The sequence below is a fragment of the Acanthopagrus latus genome, chromosome 17, assembly GCF_904848185.1.
Source record: "Acanthopagrus latus isolate v.2019 chromosome 17, fAcaLat1.1, whole genome shotgun sequence".
NCBI lineage: Eukaryota > Metazoa > Chordata > Actinopteri > Spariformes > Sparidae > Acanthopagrus > Acanthopagrus latus.
Window position 1 is genome coordinate 14,009,272 of NC_051055.1, and position 19,687 is coordinate 14,028,958.

The 19,687-nt window shown below is 43.4% G+C and overlaps 1 protein-coding gene across 2 annotated transcripts in view; it reads right to left on the minus strand.

The window, feature by feature from the left end:
* deptor (DEP domain containing MTOR-interacting protein) overlaps nucleotides 1–16,786 on the minus strand; it is a 34,427-nt gene extending 17,641 nt beyond the window's left edge. Inside the window, exons 1-5 of one of the 2 annotated variants that reach the window (XM_037073593.1) lie at nucleotides 16,383–16,786; nucleotides 16,051–16,140; nucleotides 11,894–12,072; nucleotides 11,167–11,290; nucleotides 3,897–4,075 (exon numbers count right to left, since the gene is read on the minus strand). In XM_037073593.1, the coding sequence (XP_036929488.1) occupies nucleotides 3,897–4,075; nucleotides 11,167–11,290; nucleotides 11,894–12,072; nucleotides 16,051–16,140; nucleotides 16,383–16,396 (586 nt within the window). In that variant the 5' untranslated portion in view covers nucleotides 16,397–16,786. Of the gene's footprint in view, nucleotides 1–3,896; nucleotides 4,076–11,166; nucleotides 11,291–11,893; nucleotides 12,073–16,050; nucleotides 16,144–16,382 lie in introns of both variants that reach the window. The other variant, XM_037073592.1, reaches the window with a different exon arrangement.
* Between the last annotated feature and the right edge of the window lie 2,901 nt (nucleotides 16,787–19,687).

Sequence of the window (19,687 nt, forward strand, 5' to 3'; positions counted from 1 at the left end):
TTGAGTATAAACTGTCGCTGAAACACCGTACGGACACCGACGCATCCAAACTGTAACCTCTCGCGGATCAGCGTAGTTGTAGTTTGGCGACAACAAAGCAACAACTGTGAGGCCTCTGAGTGCTCACAGTGCTAATTATCTCTTTAATTGCTTTTAATCTAATTTAACGAGGAGCTGCAACCACTCGCTCATGCCTGGGAGGGACATGTTTGATTACACTGCACGCACAGCAGAAGCATTAATGCTCCTCTGAAGTAATTAAGAAAAAACACACACTGGTTTTCAGTTCCTAGCGGAGCGGTACTTAGTTGTAGAACACGTGTACAACTACTTAAAAAAGTACAATTGCGTGATGATTTCCTTGAGTAATTCTAGTTTATCCTACTTTACAACATTTCAGAGTGACATATCGAACCACTTTTTCATTCCACTACTTTTATCTGGAAGCTGGAATAACTTCATACTTTGTATCGAGGGTGTCACTTAAGGTTGAAAAGTGGTGGGGCCAAATGACACTTCATGAAAGGGACTTCAACATGTGGGATTTAAGGAAACTACTCCATTACAGATGAAAACTGATGATACAAAAACATGATGACCATCATCCATATGTGTCAAATGCACAACTTCACCAACAATCACACAATGTTAATGTCAGCCCTACAGCAGAAAGCATATATATATATATATATATATATATATATATATGCTAGAGAGCTACAAACTTCATGTGACCTTCAGATTAGCCCAAGTACAGTACGCAGAGAGCTTCATGGAATGGGTTTCCATGGCCGAGCAGCTGCAGCCAAGCCACACATCACCAAGTGCAATGCAAGGCGTCGGATGCAATGGTGTAAAGCACGCCGTCACTGGCCTCTAGAGCAGTGGAGACGCGTTCTCTGGAGTGATGAATCACGCTTTTCCATCTGGCAATCTGATGGACGAGTCTGGGTTTGGAGGTTGCCAGGAGAACGGTACATTTCAGATTGCATTGTGCCAACTGTGAAATTTGGTGGAGGAGGAATTATGGTATGGGGTTGTTTTTCAGGAGCTGGGCTTGGCCCCTTAGTTCCAGTGAAAGGAACATTGAATGCTTCAGGATACCAAAACATTTTGGACAATTCCATGCTCCCAACCTTGTGGGAACAGTTTGGAGCGGGCCCCTTCCTCTTCCAACATGACTGTGCACCAGTGCACAAAGCAAGGTCATATATACAGTCATGGAAAAAATTATTAGACCACCCTTGTTTTCTTCAATTTCTTGTTCATTTTAATGCCTGGTTCAACTAAAGGTACATTTGTTTGGACAAATATAATGATAACAACAAAAATAGCTCGTAAGAGTTTAATTTAAGAGCTGATATCTAGCCATTTTCCATGGTTTTCTTGATAGTAACCAAAATCACTTAAGTTCTTACATCAATAGCTATGGCACTGTACTGCCAAAAACACTGCTTTTAAGCATTCCATATTTTCTTTTCTGTTTGCTTTAAACACATGATACACACAGGAGTTAGTACTTGATTGCGTAACCATTGTTTTTGATGACTGAAGCCATGCGTCTTGGCATGCTCTCCACCAGCTTCTGACATTGTTCTGCTGTCACAGCAGCCCATTCCTGTTGCACAAATTCAAACAAATTTGCTTTGTTTTTGGGCTTGTGGTTCTCCATTTTGAGTTTGATGATTTTCCATAGGTTTTCAACTGGATTCAGATCTGGTGATTGAGCAGGCCAAGGCATGGTGCGAATGTTGTGGTTCTCCATCCAGGCTTTAACTGACCTTGCTGTGTGGCAAGGGGCATTGTCTTGTTGGAAAATCCAGTCATTCGAGGCAGGAAAGAGTTTTCCAGCTGATGGAAGAAGACTGTTTTCAAGAGTAGCCCTGTACATGACCTGGTTCATTCGCCCTTCACACAATTGCATTTGCCCTGTTCCACTCATACTGAAACAACCCCAGATCATCACTGATCCACCCCCATGTTTTACTGTAGGGGCAAGACAGTCTGGTTTGTAGGCTTCTCCAGGCCTCCTCCTAACCAGTAAGTTAGCTGGAGTGGGCATCAACTCAAAATTGGATTCATCACTGAAGAGAACCTTAGCCCAATCATCAACAGTCCAATCCTTGTGATCCCTAGCAAAGAGTAACCAGGCCTTCCTGTGCCTTTCGTTGATGAAGGGCTTCTTCCGTGCTCTGTGTGACTTCAGACCAGCTTCAACAAGTCGGTTTCGAACTGTCCTTGCCGAACAAGTCACATTTCTCGACAGTGCCCACTCATTTTGAAGGTCCCTGGAGGTCTGACGACGATTCCTGACACAGGAACGGACGAGTGCACGGTCATCTCGTGGGGTAGAGAGACGTTTCCTGCCGCGGCCAGGTAGCAATTTGGTAGTGCCGTGTTCGGCTTGTTTTTTCTTGTTGTAATGAACAGCTGTCTTGGAGATCTTTAGTTTTTTTGCTACCTGTCTCTCACTCATGCCAATTTCCAGCAGTGCCAAGATGGCTGCCTTTGTGGCTTCACATAATGCTTTTGTTTTAGGCATTATGTGAGAGCTGACAACTTCTGAGTTGTGCTATGGCTTGAATGTAAGCAGGAAACCACTCTAAGCCTTTGCATGTGCAGTGCTGCTTATGACATGAAATGGCCTCTTATATACCCTGGGAATACAATTAAGCTTAAGAATGTCAAATAGGACATAAAGTATTATGTGATCAGCTGCATTTTTTGTCGTGTTCATTGTATTATACCTTTAGTGGTACCAGGTATTAAAATGAACAAGAAATTGAAGAAAACAAGGGTGGTCTAATAATTTTTTCCATGACTGTATCTATAGATATATATAGATATACAGATATATAGATATATATATCTTACATAGCTAGAGATAACATGATAGCCCAGTTGGTGTGCTCTACAGCCAGGAGAACTCACTGACCTCCTGGTAGCTGTGACATTCAGGTCACATTTTCCTCGTGTTTATAACTCAGTAACATTCTGTGACTCTATTCACGCCTCGAACACAGCCCAGGACAGGTCGTGTCAAACACGGGAGACATAGAGATTCAAGACTGGTGAAATGCAATCCCGCCCAGTGTGAGACATTAATGTGAGTCAGCCCAAAATGAGCTGTGATGAGTTTTTCAGAGTGGAGTTTCCCCATGTGACACGGCGTTAACCTATTCAAGTCATCGGCTGGGCGTCCTCTGTGCTAAGAGGGAGTGTGAGGTGTGAACGCACTGTAATCTGTAGATCTACAACAGCTATCAGACTGCATGACCCAAACGAGCAAAGCAAAGTCAACACGGCGAGATAAATGGCAAAGTCACCACGTTAAGGAGGCGAAGGAGTCCTGATTTCAACTGTTGGAAGAACTTCTGATCTAGGTCTACAAGTCTTTTTTTTCTTTTTTTATATAAAAAGGTGAAATATGTGACAAACCAGCAGTATGATGTAGCACTGTAGTGCCACAGAGTTGCCCTGGGCTACAAACCTTGTTCTCAAACTGTAAGTAAACATGTTTGTTCAGCACAGACTCCCACAGCTGTCACACTCACCATAGTATTTTCAGCTGGAATTCAAATTTTGGTGCAACAATCATAATTCCCACTAATCCTGAACCATATCACACTTGTAATATCTGTCATAATTGCATCATGATTCTTTTTTTTTTAACTACCACGTCATGCAGCCCTACCCTGAGCCAAGAGGCCAAGACCTCTGACAGGATCATGTAGCAGTTAGACAGGGTTACACACTGACCTTCAGTCAGACTGTGTGCCCCTCAGCTGAAGCGGGTTTAGGTGACACAACTAGCCTGGTGATACAATTTTGTATATACGAAGTGAATGATGCAGGAGTTGCTTGTTACGGTTCAAATGTTTTCAGCACTTCCTCACCGTGCTGGATGATGCCATGCTCAAGGAGCCTCCGGCCCAGCTGCTCCGTCTCTTCCCTGGTTGGCATCTCGCCCTCCTGCAGCAGCCAGTCGATGAACTCAGAGGCCACCAGCGTGCGCTCGAACGTCCCGCCCTCCTCCTCCCTGGTTTGCAGCAGGTTGTTTTCTGTGTTCATCAACCTGCAGCGAGACGGGACAGACTCCAGTTGGTGGTGATGTTTTTCCCCTCGATAGATTATGGACTTGTGTAATTTGTTTTCTGCTTACATTTCAAAGTTATATGACCCAACCCTGCAAAGCAAAGTCATTGGATTTTGCATTCAGCACTAATTCATTCACTAAGCTTACAGTTGGAGTTACCACTTAGAGATTCAGCTGTATGGGAACTGTGAGTAACTCCAGAACAGACTGTTATCAAATGCATTTTCGATTTCGAATAGCACCTGCAGTTCAGCAGTCTTCGCTGCATCAAGATAGCACTTTGAAGCTCTACCTGATATCTCCATAGTAACAGCTGGAGGATACTATAGCAAAGTTCCATACACACACCTATCTAATGGAAAAACAATGTGAGCCCTCAGATATGCTGTAACATTTATAGCTGATAGCCATAGTGTGACTCTATAGCGCTGTTCCAACGCGCTCCAACGTACAAACACTGAACTGTAACTGTCTCCGGATTAGCACTTCAGCCGGCATTAGGAATGACTCTTAAAATGAAATGCTACTCCTTGAACCTCAGAAGCCAAAACTACAGAGCAGACTAGCTTGATGACAAGGTAATTACATCAAGAGAAGCCTCCCAGATCTGCTTCACTGACGGCCAATGGAAGTTTGACTTTGTTGATTCAGCTCAAATAAAAAACTCAGTGTTCACAGCAGCGGATCGATCAAAGGATTACATGAAGCAGGCGGTGTGATCTCCTCTGGATGACAGCGGCTGACACATGCACACCGAAACAGACGAGTACACACATGCACAGAACCGCAGCACTGACACATTCACGCCCCGTCACTCAATCACTGTCGCCTGAACATTCAAACAAAACTGAACATTCAGGTAGAGCACATAAGACACAATAACATTTCTGCTGTGCATCTGTACATGTCGAAACATGTTGAAACATGTACGACAAGAAAATGTACCACAAAAGAGACAGAGACATTTAACTTTCCACTTCTTTTTTGCTAACACTAGGGATGTTAGCACAAATATATCACAGAACATCTGACAATAACACATTCTTGTTTTTTTGAATATATCCAAATAAAAACCTGAATTTAATTTATTAAAAATAAAAGAATAAAACAAAATACTCACTTGAGAGAATGTATTCAACTGAAATACAAGAAATTTGTAATTTAAAAAAATACAAAAAGACATGTTACATAAACTGATACCATTACATTTTAGCCATTTAGTCGCTTTTATATTAGTTGGGTTTTGTTGCCAGTTGTTGAAAAGTGACAGATAGAAGCTCCGTAATTAAAATGAAGTCATTACTTTGTGTCATTCGGTTCATCACTCACTAACTTCATGTTTACTCTATCTGTTCTTGTAACTCCTAACGTGGTCGACTCCAATTTTACAACAAACACAGATCGTGTCAGTGGTTAAAACAGTTTTCTAAAGGAATAATGCTCAGCATGTTTCATACATCTCAGACGATATCCCACATTCTGTTTGAGTGGCTATAAACCATTCGCTGAATTTTCAACTCTGCACACCAAACAGTGTAATACAAACAGCCAGATGTCAGTGGTGGATATAATAACAGCTTGGAGATTTGCAAGAATGCTTAGAAAATTTCACGAAGGGAAACTATGCAAAGTGTTCAGATAAATAGGCTGAATATTTACAGCAGCACAATGATAGTTGAAGCATTTTGGCTCCCTGCAAGGAAACCTTCACAACAAACCACTGACCTCATTCGATCAGACCACACTAGAAGAAGTTAGTCATTTTTTCTTTCTGATGATTCCACTGTCTTCCAATGTCTGTACGCTAAACATGAAGCTACAGCCAAGAGATGGTTAGCCTAGCTTAGCATAAAAACTTGTTGCAGAGGGGAAACAGGTTATCTGAAGGTGACAAAATGCTGCTTTCCAGGTTGTTATTGTGGCTGATGTGTAATGGGATATTTTTTTATCAGAAATGAGACAAATATAATCATTGATATTTTCCATGCAGTCATAAGAGCCATTGAAAAGAAAAGACAAGCTGCCTTGTGTATAATGATGATCCACACTATACGTAGCATTAACTGATTACAGCCGTGTGTGGAGGAGGCAGGGTTAGTCTGGCCTGCATGAGCTAACAGTATCTATACAAAAAGAGGATCTTAATATGTGACAGTCAAACAAATTAAACCTAAACCTGCCACTCGCACCTCCTCACTGTGTGGTTGATCACATTATAAGTGCCGAGCCAGAGCACTTATAATGTGTCACTAAACCTGAACTCAAATTGTCAGTGAACTGTATTCCTCGAGTTTCACCACTGGCTTGAGTAAACCAAAAAAAAGGAAAAAAAGAACTGATGTTTCAGTACATAAAAGAAAATGTTCTCAGGTTCACACCCAGCGCTTCACTGACATAAAGCCAACAAACTCAAGAAAACATGACGAATCTGGAGCTTCAAGTGCTGTGACCCACATTAGCAGCCGACATCTTAATACAAACGTTGAAAGAACTGGACATAATGTTCCATGAGACTCGGCTGTGTACACAGTGTCATCTAATCCATGTAAACATGTTAAGTCAACAGATCAGTCATGTTGGCTCAAAGGGAATGACTCAAAGCACTGTACTAGTGCAAGAAGAATAGTTTGGTTATTAGAGCATATAATACAGTATGTCAATGAATCGAGATAACTTAAAGTAGGCGCTGCCGTGATCTGGATATGTTCTCAGTGTCTTAGCTCAGCACATCTAATTCTCCTGGAGCAGTTGTAGGACCACCGGATTTTTCTCTTATAAATATATATGTAGGTTGTTTTGTTTTTTTTTTACCTTGCTTTTAAATATCTAACACACCACCTAAGTAATTTCTAAATATAGCTGGTTCCTAAGAAGAGGTGGAGGAAACCAAAGTTCCAACAGCCTTCCACTAAGTAACTTTATTATGAGACTCCATTATCATATCAAGAAGTAAATACAATGACGCAAAAGAAAAGGTTGTGCTTATACTAGCACTTTCTTTAAGCAAGTTAGATTTTTTCAAAACAAAAGCTACTCATCTTTATGAACATACAGTGTTTGTTTTCTTGTTTAGGTTAATTTGCCCGTTGGTTTGGGCTCAAAAGTTGCTGCATCGTGGCCAACTCACAGCTCAGTGACTCTTTATGTATTGTGCAGAACACATATCCTGCAAACACAACTAGTTATCATTTTCATGTCAAATCTTGGTCACAGTAACCTCATGGCCCAACAAATGAATGATAACACTTCTTAATATACTTATCAGGTACTTTCAGTACAGATTAGCATGACCTTGTCATAATCTATCCTATCTAAAACCTAAATTGTTCAAATGCCTTCGTGGTAAAACGTCCTTTGATAATAACCACGTATGTTGGACTTCCTACTGAAATAATAGAACACATTCCTAGAATCATCAATAACGTCATGTGGAAATGTTGGCGTGCACTCACAAGCGTAGAGAAGCGCTAACGCAATTATCCAGTCATTATCAGATGTAACTTAGCTTCAGCCTTGCAGTGACACAGATGTCCCACTTTAGCTTATCTCTATGGAACACACGATAAACCAGTAATCAAAAGACATAAAAAGGCTAAATAGACGTCTGGGATGGATGCCAGGAACTCGGAGAAATGTTGGCCAATAATGTTACGTGTATGCAATCTGTAGTTAACGAGCTAAATGATGCACAACCCCCAGCATGGCCCTTTAAGGACAGCACTGCCTCGGCAATGAAAGACTCTTTGTACGTTTCAAACGGAGGTGTTTCCTCGTCTTGAAGGACAAAAGGAACCACTCTCTCGCATGCAAAAAGCACGCGCTGATGCAGAAACCGTCGGTGCGCAAACATTAAACAAAGATGTGTGCACAGGACAAGAGGGAAGTGGAAGAGGACTAGAAAAGTAGGCTTCTGGCCACAATGCTGGCGGAAGGAAAGGAGCAAAGCTTGAAACTTCGTTACCACCCGAGCTGCCATTGATGCACAGCTGCCCTGGAGAGGCCAACAGAAAAGGCTGTGGATCTATTGGACCATCTATTGTAGGTGCACGCACTGAGCATGTAAACAGTCGACATGCTGAACAATACCTTACAATACAATGCATTGCTCTCTCTGACCGACCCTGTTGACTGGGAAACACTGTCATAATAACTGTTTGAAATGCCTCCCTGTGGTTCGTTTGTTTGAGTTTGTGTATGGTGATTTGACAGCTGGCAGCATCGGCATGTGAGGAGGGCTGCTGGAAAAAACTAGTCTTTTTACCCACATTACTGCTGATTATTTATCTAAAAATCTCTGAATCTGTTTATATTTCCTGAAAGCGCCAATAGTCATCCCTAGGTACTGGGTCAATTATCTTGCGAGATTTGATTTAATCGTAGTATTTATGAAGCACCTCAGAGGAATTTTCAAAATATCAAGCTAGATTTTGTGAATCCTGAAATAGCCTCAAAAGTCCACATTGCCTAGCTCTACCAGTGTGCCCCGAAACCCAGACAAACATGTCATGCATTGTAGAAATGGTGAAATTTAACTGACTCTTTGCAAAACTTCTCACCAAAGAAGAAAGAACAAGCATCAGGAACAATGACTCCTCCTGGATGGATATGTGCACTCTGCACTCCAGCACAAGGGACGGATGGTTGTTTATGTTGTCGGACTGTTACTTGCCCTGTAAGTGTAATCATAAAGCAACTCTACTTCTCAAGCAAGCAACCACCAGAGCAAGCTTGAGGGCTGTGTGTGTGTGTGTGTGTGTGTGTGTGTGTGTGTGTGTGTGTGTGTGTGCGCGCGCGTGCGCGCGTGCGCGCGTGTGTGTGTGTGTGTGTGTCCTGGACTGCACCATGGTGATTACATAAACACACAGCTTTGAGTGCTGAGACGACAGATGTCTCCCCTTGGACTATATCTTCCTCTTATGCAACTGCAGCGCGCGCGTGTGTGTGTGTGTTTTTATGAGTGTGTGCGTGGTGGCTCAGCAACAGACATGAAAAATAGGTCTCTGTTTATAAGTGAGTGTCACGGTGTGTGTGTTAAGCGAGGCACAGAAATGTAATTAACTCATGTGACAAAGAGGCAGCAGGATGTGCGAGATGGGAAAAAGGGAGTCGAGCTGTGTGACAAAAGACATCAAGTGTGTGTGCGTGTGTGTATGTGTGTGTCTGCACTTGTTTGGTTGTAAACCGAGAGACAGAGTGCGTGCGTAAATCCAAAACTGTGGAGGTAAGAGAGAAATTGGCACACACCGAGGAACACTGCAGCTAATGTATAAATAATCAGCCTCATCGCTACAGGAACAACAGCATCATGGGTACAAAGCTGATGACAAACAAAAACAGCCCCATTAGTGGAGTCTTCTTGACCTCGTCTTAATCGAGCCTGTCCCTGGACACATGCTATGAGTCATCTTTAGTTAAGATGCTTCTAATATCTTCTGATTTTCCCATGCCCCCATGCTTTTATCGTGGTTAAAAAAACAGTTAAGCTCAATACTCTCTGATCAAATGGGATCGAATTTATGAGCAGAACTCATTTTCTTAAGATCGACTCAAATGCACTCAATCAGCATGCCGCAGAGAGGCCCAGTGACTCTCACAAAGAGGAAGGCAGGAAATACATGCATGGCATGTGCTATTGTTTGCCAAGTGGCCATGAACCTCTAAAGGTTTAATGAGCAAGCATCAACAGTAGCATCTTTGAGAGGAAGACCTTTTATCTTAAAAACAATCTGTATTTTTAGTAAGTAAACAGTTAGAGGAGTAAGTCAATACACTTGATAAGTTCATTAAGTTGAATGATTTTGTGCATGACTGATTTAAATTCTTAGTTTATGTTTAATGAATCACGACTGCTAGCTGCTCTGCATCCACTGCCAACAATATTCTCACCACAAAAGATGACAGAGTTATTATGGATCCCATTGGTTTTTCCTGCATTGTTTTCTTGAGTTTATCATTTTCGCGTGACAAAAGCCTTGACAGCTTCATGGTCCTGGTCATACGTGCAAAATACATCCAACAGGTGTTTTTTGACAATAGCAGCCATGAAAAGCAGCAGAAATCAGCTGGTGCCATCTCCCCGTTGGACAACCGGAGGGAGAAAACGACAAATTAAATGTTTATTCACATCACAAATTGGACAAGAATTAGCTGGAAAACGTGCTGTTTTCCATCTGTGTGCTCCATGGTTTTCTGGTGTTAATGAGTCGTCTCTCATTTCTTTGCGGTTGCTTTGTAAAACAAAGCCATCGAGGGAGCTGAGAGAGAGATCTGTGTGCTGCAGTATGTCTCCAGGCTAGTTGGCAGACCAGCAGCAGGGCAGCCTGGCAGCAGCCTGTCTTACAGGCACCTTTCCACTCTGCCTATAACCCAGAGTCACTTTGACAGCAAAGAGGTCGGTGTGTTTACCGGGGAAACTACAGCTCACAATGAGATAACAGTTTAACAAAGTCAACCATCCAGAGGCAAAGTAGGGTAGATCTTGCAAGAAAACCGGTGGGAATACATGTGTTAATTAGTACTACTACTACTAACTATTACTTCAAAAGTAATCGTTCAACATTTTAGAGAACTGGCTCATTTGCTTTCTTGTCCAGCCAGATGAGTTGATTGATGCCACACACTGTCATGTCTGTACAGTTAACATGTAACTGTAGCCCTCAGCTGGTTAACTTAGTTCAGGAAAAGGATTGGCAGCTAAATGACTAGCGTGGACATTACTGTAACTTTTGCTGTTAAGTTTTCATTTGGAACAAAAAAAAGAGAAGTATTAACATGTTAATAAATTAGCTCTAGAGGTGCTGGAAGCATACTTTGTTATCTTTGGACAGCGTCAGGCCAGCTGTTTCCCCTGTCTTCTTTCGTCATGCTGAGCTAAACTAACCATCTACTTGCTGTAACTTACTATTCATCACTCAACTCTGGGAGCGATATAACTGTTCTTATCCAACCCTAGGCATAACACTTGAACAATTCCATTAAAGCGACACTTTGAAAGGATGGTGGAAGAAAATCAATCTGTTGGGTGGCTGGAACTGTGTTACATATACTGGGGGGTTTGTGTGTGCTCATACTTCTCATAGATCCTCTGCCCCCTCATGAAGACTTTGGCTTCACTGTCCAATGGGAACGTGCCGTCGTCCTTCCGGAAGCGGTAAAACAGTTTCATGTCTTTGAACTCCCGGTGCTCGTCACATACTGGAAACACACACACGCAAATGGGTTAGAGGGCAGCAATTTATTATCAATGATGAAAAGCAAGAGCAAAGTAAGGCTGTTATTAACAGATTGATGAGAACCAGAGTGCAAACAAACACTCTGCGTTTTTCTTAGACGGCATCGTGATATTTTAGCAACATTGCAGGGACTTAAACTCCAAGACCCAAATTACGCACCAACCTGTCGGCTGTGCACAACTCAGCTGACTCTGACACGTTGCTGATTTACTATGCAGAAAAATGCAAACTTCAACTTCATCCAACTTTCAGCTAAAAAGACACTTTAGGGCGTTTCTAAAAATCTGCACATCTTTAAATCAGAAGGTCTACAGCTGGGGTGAGTTAACACTGAATTGGCTCCGTATAAACTCTTTTTGTCTCTGTTTGTCAGGGTCTGCTGTGCAACAGGTAGTGAGACATGTTCAAGCCAAATTGGCCAGGAGACTTGAGGCATCGATCGTTCCCAGAATATGTCAAGCGAGAGAGCAAGAGAGCGAGAGAGAAAGAGAGAGAGAGAGACCCTTGCAGTCAGAGGAAATGGAAGACACACACACACACACACACACACACAGCTGTGTCTCACCGTGATGAATGATGCTCTGGTCTAGGAGTTTCTGCATGATCTTGATGGCCGTGTCTCGTTCTGAGGCCTCTTTGTGTTCGATCAGCCAATCGATGAGCTCCTTGGCCACGAAGCAGTTTGGGTAAGTGCGCAGGTGGTGCCGCCGATCCTTGATCACCTTCCCCTCGTGGAGCCGCAGCCTGGTGGGATGCAAACAAGCCGCAGAGGAGTAAAAACACGACTCCTTCAAAACTGACAACGATGCTGAACTAGTTTCTCACCAAGAGAAATGAGTAACTGAACGACACAGAGAAACTGATGCAGTCTTTCCTTACTAGGCGACTAGACTACTGTTACACTCTCTCTACCAAAGAATACAGTAACTTTACTGATTTGGCAATTAATTCAAAGTTCAGCTGTGTGCTGACGAACACCACAAGGAGACCACACATTTGCCTTTTTTGAAGGTCACACTGGTTTACCTGTCAATGCAAAATGTGTTCTTGCTGACACCTTTTTTTAAAATAGGGAACTAACACAGATGCGACTGAGTATTTTGCAAGGGTGTTCATATGTCTGTGGGCTTTCTGTTTTCAGCGCGACAGGGTCACCGCAGTGCAAGATTCAGCCACAATAAACTTGGTTCAAGAAATGGAACGAGGGGGGTAGAAAGTAGGACAAGTTCCCCTCCACTTTCTAACAGCTGCTATTGTTTTTCTGTGCCTGCTTGATTTTGATGTTCAGAGCAAAGGGGGCCAGAAGTCATTCTATGGTATATCACATAATGATGACCAACAGTAAACAGTATATCAGATATTTTATCCTAATTTACCCACATTTAATTTGTTTATATGAGCTCTTTTGAATTTCCTCTTGTGTTTGAGGCAGGTTGTCAGCTAACATGAGCAGACTCCATATCTAAACGAACATCACCCTCTATTGCTCAGAAAATCTGACCCGCATCCTCCACAGAGAAATCATCGGTCCAGGTCCCACACTCACGTGACATTACAATCCATTCACATATTAGGCAATAAAAAAAGTGATTAATAAATGTAAGTTGTTATCAAGTGTGACATGCATCCCTTTCACTATGATCAATGTCCTTTTTTCAGTGTGTATTAGTCTCTGAATCCATTTTTTAACCATCTTTTAACCATTCCATCTTTTTTCTATCACTTTCTGAAGGGTGGCGAGCCCTATCACTCCCAGTTTTAGTGATGCCAGTGGTCATAAATTTGTCTGTAAAGATTAAAAAAAAAAAATCTTCTAGTGGGAGGAAACTTTACATAAGAGCAAACAGGACACTCGTACAAGGTCACATCTACTGTATACTGGGTGGAACACAATCGGTCCTGTAGGCTCGAGGTAAAGCTATTCAAAGACCGCCTGCAGGGATTTATAACGGGACCCTTTCACACGATGGCATGACAACCCTCACATGCTCCTATAGCTGGCCTAGATGTTGGCTTCACATCATCAAGGTGACCTCTTCGTGAACCTGACTGTTGCGAAACAGCCCACCACAGCCTGAGCCAGGCTTCCTGTGGCTTGCTCGCTCCACTCCATGCTGAGTCCGTGTGCAGCTGGCGAGCATCACTCTGGATTAGAAATGACAGCCCCGGTCCAAGCCTGCCTCGGTCGGTACCAACATACTGTTCTGCCAGGAATCGGGATGGGCAAACAAGTTACAGAGCCCACTTCCAAACAGGCGAGCATCATCCTGTCCTCCTCGGCTCAGCTTCAGTCCAATCTACCCATAAATCATCTCAATTGGAGCTAGAAGCAAAAATCATCCATCCTGTTGGGTTTTTATAGTAGGCTCAGGTGTCAGACTCCTTTTGTGTGGGAGGTGTTCTGACTCTCTCTGATAACTTTTCATCAAACCCCTCCCCTGAAAGTGGAAAGTTCCTTCTTACTCAGTGAAAATCTGATTTTTAAGAGGCGGGACTATGAACATGACTTGTGACATCACCCACGGTTTGGAAGCCAAACTTCTTCATCAAGAGTGATGCAGAAACATGTAGCCGACCCACCAGCGACAATACACTGAGAATGGACTTGATGAAGGGGGAGACATTTAAAACAGAAATCTACATATTCACAGACTCCGGAATTTTTAATGAGGTATAAGAAGTCAATGACTTTTTAAGTGGAAATTATACCTCTTTTCTTTTGGCGGAGAAACATATCTGATCCATATTATTGTTCTGAACAGACTTTGTGTATACACGAGGGGATCTGACGGTGACCAGCAGGACTGATTCTGAATGAGTCTCTGGTTCCGCAGTTTGACTGTGATGATGCAGAGTCCCAAGTTGAAACATTCACCACGCCTGACTCTTCATCACAGTCTGCCATGGTGCAACAATCAGCCTATTCACAACTATGAACCGGTCACAGGACTTACTACAGCAGCTGCGTGTGCCTGTGTGCCCTGGTATCCGTCCTGCTGCGTGAGGCACATCTTCTCCAACACACGAGCAGTCGACATGATTGGACTCAAATGAGTTCTGGGATATTTAAAAAAAAAAAAAAAAACAGCCAGCGTCCTGTTATCAGTACCTGGAACTATGTCACTCTTGTTTCATGAGCTTGACTCATGATAGACTGATCCAACAAAGGCGTTGGTCAGGTACACTCCTTTCTTTTACACCAGCAGTGTTTCTTATCAGGTTTGAGTACAGCTGCACACATCATGACACTGACTCACTCGCCTGTCCGCTGTCAATTCAGGCCAAAGGACAGAGCTAAAGCAGGGAGTCGGTGTTAAACACTGGGGGCATCTTTCATTGCCCTATCGTTTTCAAGGGGAATCAGGGTTGTATAATCAACATTGTCCTTCCTCCTGAACAGGACACGAGTTTCTGTACCAGTTTTCATGGCAATCCATCTGATGTTTATTGACACGTTTCACTCAAATTTGACTTTGAGATGAAAAGCCAGAGGATCACCAAAGTCCAAACAAGCCATCCTCTGGGGACCATGACTGTCTGTACACAGTTTCACCATAATTCATCCAGAAGTTGTTGAGATATTTTTGACTGGGGCAAAGTGAGGGATCCACCCACAGAAAGACATTGCCATCCTTACAGCCATATCTCTTAAAAAGCTCTCGGTCTGAAGAGACAGAGAGAGTATGTCACAACCTCAAGTCCCTTTCCCCTGGAACAGCAGTGTCTCGGAGGCAGAGGACTCTGGGACAGCCAACCGGACCAACCCGCAGTTCACTGACACCAGCTATGCTGCCAGCTGGCAGCCTATGAACACAGCTATGCCAAGGACACACACACACACTATATACAATGAGAAACAGGAAAACACACACCAGTGCTAAGCAAGGGAACACAGAAGAGTATGCCGAGACACAAACTCAATCTCTTGAAGTGACGGATGTGTACGTCTTCACAAAGCTCTAACTCAGTTTGTACCGCCCAGCTGGAAAACACAATTCAGCCGCATAGTTCAGCGGGGGGCTGAAATTCCAGGCATTGATGCCATGCTTTACCTACTGAGCCTCTATTCATTGCAGGGAGTGAGAGCCACCAGGGCTACGGGGCTTTTCTTTCTGTACAGTAGGTCAAAGGGTGCAGCATGTCAACAACACTGCCAAGGTTACTGGGACAATTGCCTGATGGGTGGGGCGTGATCATGATCCAGGGCAAGCAGGTTGATCATTCCCAGCGCAGCTCAAAGGGCACTCACTGTCTTACTGGAGCGACAGAAATCACTCATGTGGTCAGTTCTCAAAACAGGCTAATGCAGCAGCAGCGTGCACAGGGAGGGCTGTGCATGTGTGGACGCCTTTGTCTGGCGGTGCATGCTCGCTGCTGCTGCTGCTGCTGCTGCTGCAGTGGAGCTGAGAGCTTGCCTGCTCCGCTCTGCCACTCTGCAGTGAAGGAGAGCTACATGCATGATCACTAACCTGCTGTCATGCTTGCACCACCCACTTCTCACACTGACTGGGCCCCGTCCTGTCCTGTCCCATCCTCCTGATCTGGGGCACGGCAACATGCAAGACTGAGCATGAAAACTAACCAAGCAAAGATTATTCCCGGTTATTTACCAAGTGTGATCGTGGTGGATGAGCTGTGGGTCAGTTTGCAGGATCATCACACACACACAAAATGCCTCGATGTCTCTCACCCAGTGTCGGTGGAGGACACTGACCGACCTACCTCAGCTGCTCTCCGGTGACGAGCACCTCGGCCAGCCGCTCCAGCTCTGCAGCCTTCTTCTGCATGGTGTTCCCGATGCCGTCCATCTCTCTGCTAACACAGAAAAGGCACAGACCCGGGGATGTTTTGCTGACAAACCCAAAGACATCACACTTGTGCTACTACTAATAATAGTAAAAAAACAACAACTATAACAACAAATGCTGTGCAGCAACACAGGAAAAGGAAGAAACTGATTGGAAAAAAAAAACAACAACAAAGGCGTGCAGGCATCCACGCGGTGACGATCCCTCAGAGTAAACAATGCACCCACACCTTGTCCATTCGCTTACCCCTCGAGCACCATGGAGAGCGGTAACAACACAATTAATTCCTCTGGTGAAAGTGGAGGATTAATCCATCCTCGTCATGCAACAATGCAGCCAGTCAGCGGTCCAAGGCTCTCAGTCTCAGCAGCTCCATCAGCCTCGATCCACTTTGAAATTCCTCGAGAAAAGAGAAAAAAAAAAAAACCCTCCAGATGACCGCTCACACTCATCAATGCGCGCATGCATCCAGCGCTCCCTCCTCCATGAATCCCTCTATTTATCTGCTCCTGCTGCTCCTGCTGATGTAACGTCTGTGTGAGGAGCAGCCCCGGCGCTCCTCCGCTCGACTGGCTCGGGGTTTGTTTGACACTGACACGCCGCACGGGGACGGGTGCACGTTTTTCTCCACGGCGCAGCCAGTGCCCATCCACAGAGCCCCCGCATTGGGAGGACTCTGCTGTCGTCACTGGGGGAGTTAACCGGAGGGGCGGGGTTACGGAGGCACGAGGGCTGCGCTCGATTCATTCGCAGCTTGGGGGATCCAGGGACGAATTGTAGGGTTGGGATGATGGTGTTGGGCGGCACCGTTATGCAACAGAGGTGCTACACCTTTCTCCATTAATTAGTTTAAATAAATCAGTTCAAATCATTCAAATCTTATATTTGAATAGCTTGAATCTCACTGAAGGCATCAAAACATGAATGAACACATATGGAGTTCTGTAGTAAACAAAAAAGTGTGATATAACTCTAAACATGTTTCATATTTTAGATTCCTCAAAGCAGCCACCCTCTGCTTCGATTGCTGCTTTGCACAGTCTTGGCATTCTCTCCGTGAGCTTCATGAGGTAGTCACCTGAAATGGATTTCCAACAGTCTTGAAGGAGTTAAAAGATGGTGCCTTCACTCTGCGGTCCGTCTCATCCCAAACCATCTCGATTGGGTTTGGGTCAGGCGACTGTGGACGCCAGGTCATCTGGCCCAGCACTCCATCACTCTCCCTCTTGGTCGAATAGCCCTTACACAGCCTGGAGGTGTGTTTGGGGTCACTGTCCTGTCGAAAATTAGATAGATTCACACTCCATTCACACAAAGTTTTTGTTGTTTAACTTGTTTATGAAAAGAAAAAATGTTTATAAGTATGTGTTTGAAATAAAGATTATAAAAAAATGTTATGTACAGGAAGTTTAGATCTTAACCTATTAATGGGTTAAACGTTTACTTACTATCACAACATGTGAAAGTGTGCATGAAGTGAACATAAAACAAACGCATCCACCCAGCACAGATGAAGTCATCTGGCAGCTCATTAGCTGCACTAGTAAGTGTATCTCTGCGGGTGTGTTTCTGCAGAGTAATGGATTTGTGAATGTTCTCATATTTAGTAGTTTATAACCTACATACTGTGTGTATATGTGACCTTCATGAGATGTGCTGTGTGTTTGACCTGAGAACCAAATCTGCTCTGCAGACAAAACCTGTAGATGTAATGGGGACGTGACCACACTGAGTCATCAGACACTCCTAGATGACACACATCAAATAAAATGACTGATAATGTCACTGCTCTGTGTAAGAAGAAACACTAAAATATGTTGCAGGACCATCGACTCTAGCACCCTGTCAGTGTAGGAGAGGCATGCTGGACTCTATGTAGCCAGTTTCTGCTGCATTCAAATGTCCTGACGAGGACTTTGTCAGATCACTCTCTGCAAACTGATACCTTGGTTTTTGACAGTTTATTCTATTCAAATGATTTGCTTATACTGTGAACACTTTTATATGTGTTTGGCTTAGTCAATACCTCAGGGATGAGTCAGTGAGAAACACGGTTATAGAATTATGAGTCAGTTACGCCCTCTGGTGTTCCAATGTTTAAATAAATCAACCATGATTTCTTCCAGTGGAATAGTGCAAACATGGGCACAAAGAGTAGTGCATTACAAATATACAAACAGATCAAATATAAAAAACATTTTGGGTGAGCTGTTCCTTTATGAGTGAGTACTGGGTAATGTGCCTGCCTGTGGATCCACAGTAGAACAACATTGAACATGATAAGGGATGATTTTATGATTTGTGTTCAGTACTATGTTTCTTCTGCCCTTAATGCCTGGTATACTGGTAAATGTAGTTTGCTGGACGAGGTACAATGAAGCTAACTTTATGTGACTGATGATGATACATTGTCTTCATGCCTTTGTCCACATGTCATGCCATTGTGAAACAAGACACGGTAATTCATTTCACAATATACATTTTCAGCCTTTATATGCAATCATTTTAATCGTTTATTGAACATATCAGTGTTGGAATCCGATCAAGAGAAATATAGAAGAAGAAGTGTTTGGTAGAAGCTGGCTTACAGTTGGCTACCTGTTACCAGAGTCATGTAGCATGTGCATGCACAGATAGGTCCCAAAGGGAGACTGAGCACCTGTGTATTTGTTAAAAGCAGTCTTGCACTGGTCTCAGAAAAGAAAATAATCAGTCGGGCTCTTGTGTGTACTGGAAATGTATTTGGATGCTATTTAAGTTTTTCTCAATTTTGTGTACTATGTAACATATCAAATTTGTAGCCTCTTCAAGGAACGAAGTGCGACAATATCAGGGTGGGAAAAAAGATTTTGTGTGTGGGGTGAGGGCTCCCTTTTTTGCTTGAGCTGCTGCCCCCCCAAAAATGTCTGTGAACATCCCTTTTATTTTGGATGGATGGATGGATGGGTTTACTGATGTTTATCAATATGGTATACTTTTATTGTGGCTTAGGAACAAAACATTTGAGTAAACCAGGGTAACAAAGTGTACGCTTATGGTAACTGAATAGTGCATCCAAAAGGCTTCGTCAGCTCTAACTAACCAGAGGACAGTTACAGGCTTTTAAACTTGCAGGCTCACCTTGCCCAAACATCCCGCATGAAGGCTGGATAAGTCAATGACCCACAAGTGGCCCTACGGACTCTGAAACTCAGAGCTCACACTTCTTAAATGACTCCGTAAGGACACTCCCACACAGGGTTTAAAAGCCTGCAACTCCCCTCCATTTGGTTTGAAATGAACACTCTTGGATGAGAGTTGAAACATCTTCAAGTAACTGAAACACGTCCAGTTGCAGACGATTCAGCACTTGCAGTTAATGGCTAACTTGGATAACCAAAATGACTAATATGAAGTCAGTAACCTGTCAATTAGTTTAGACTAGTCTGAACACTTATCTTTTTCATGTAGTGTTACCCCACTTGAGCACGAGTGGGATTCGATGGGAAGATTTGAAGGCCACATAGAATTTAGTGGGTTCGACTCCCGTCCAGCTCAGCTCAGCTTCTGAA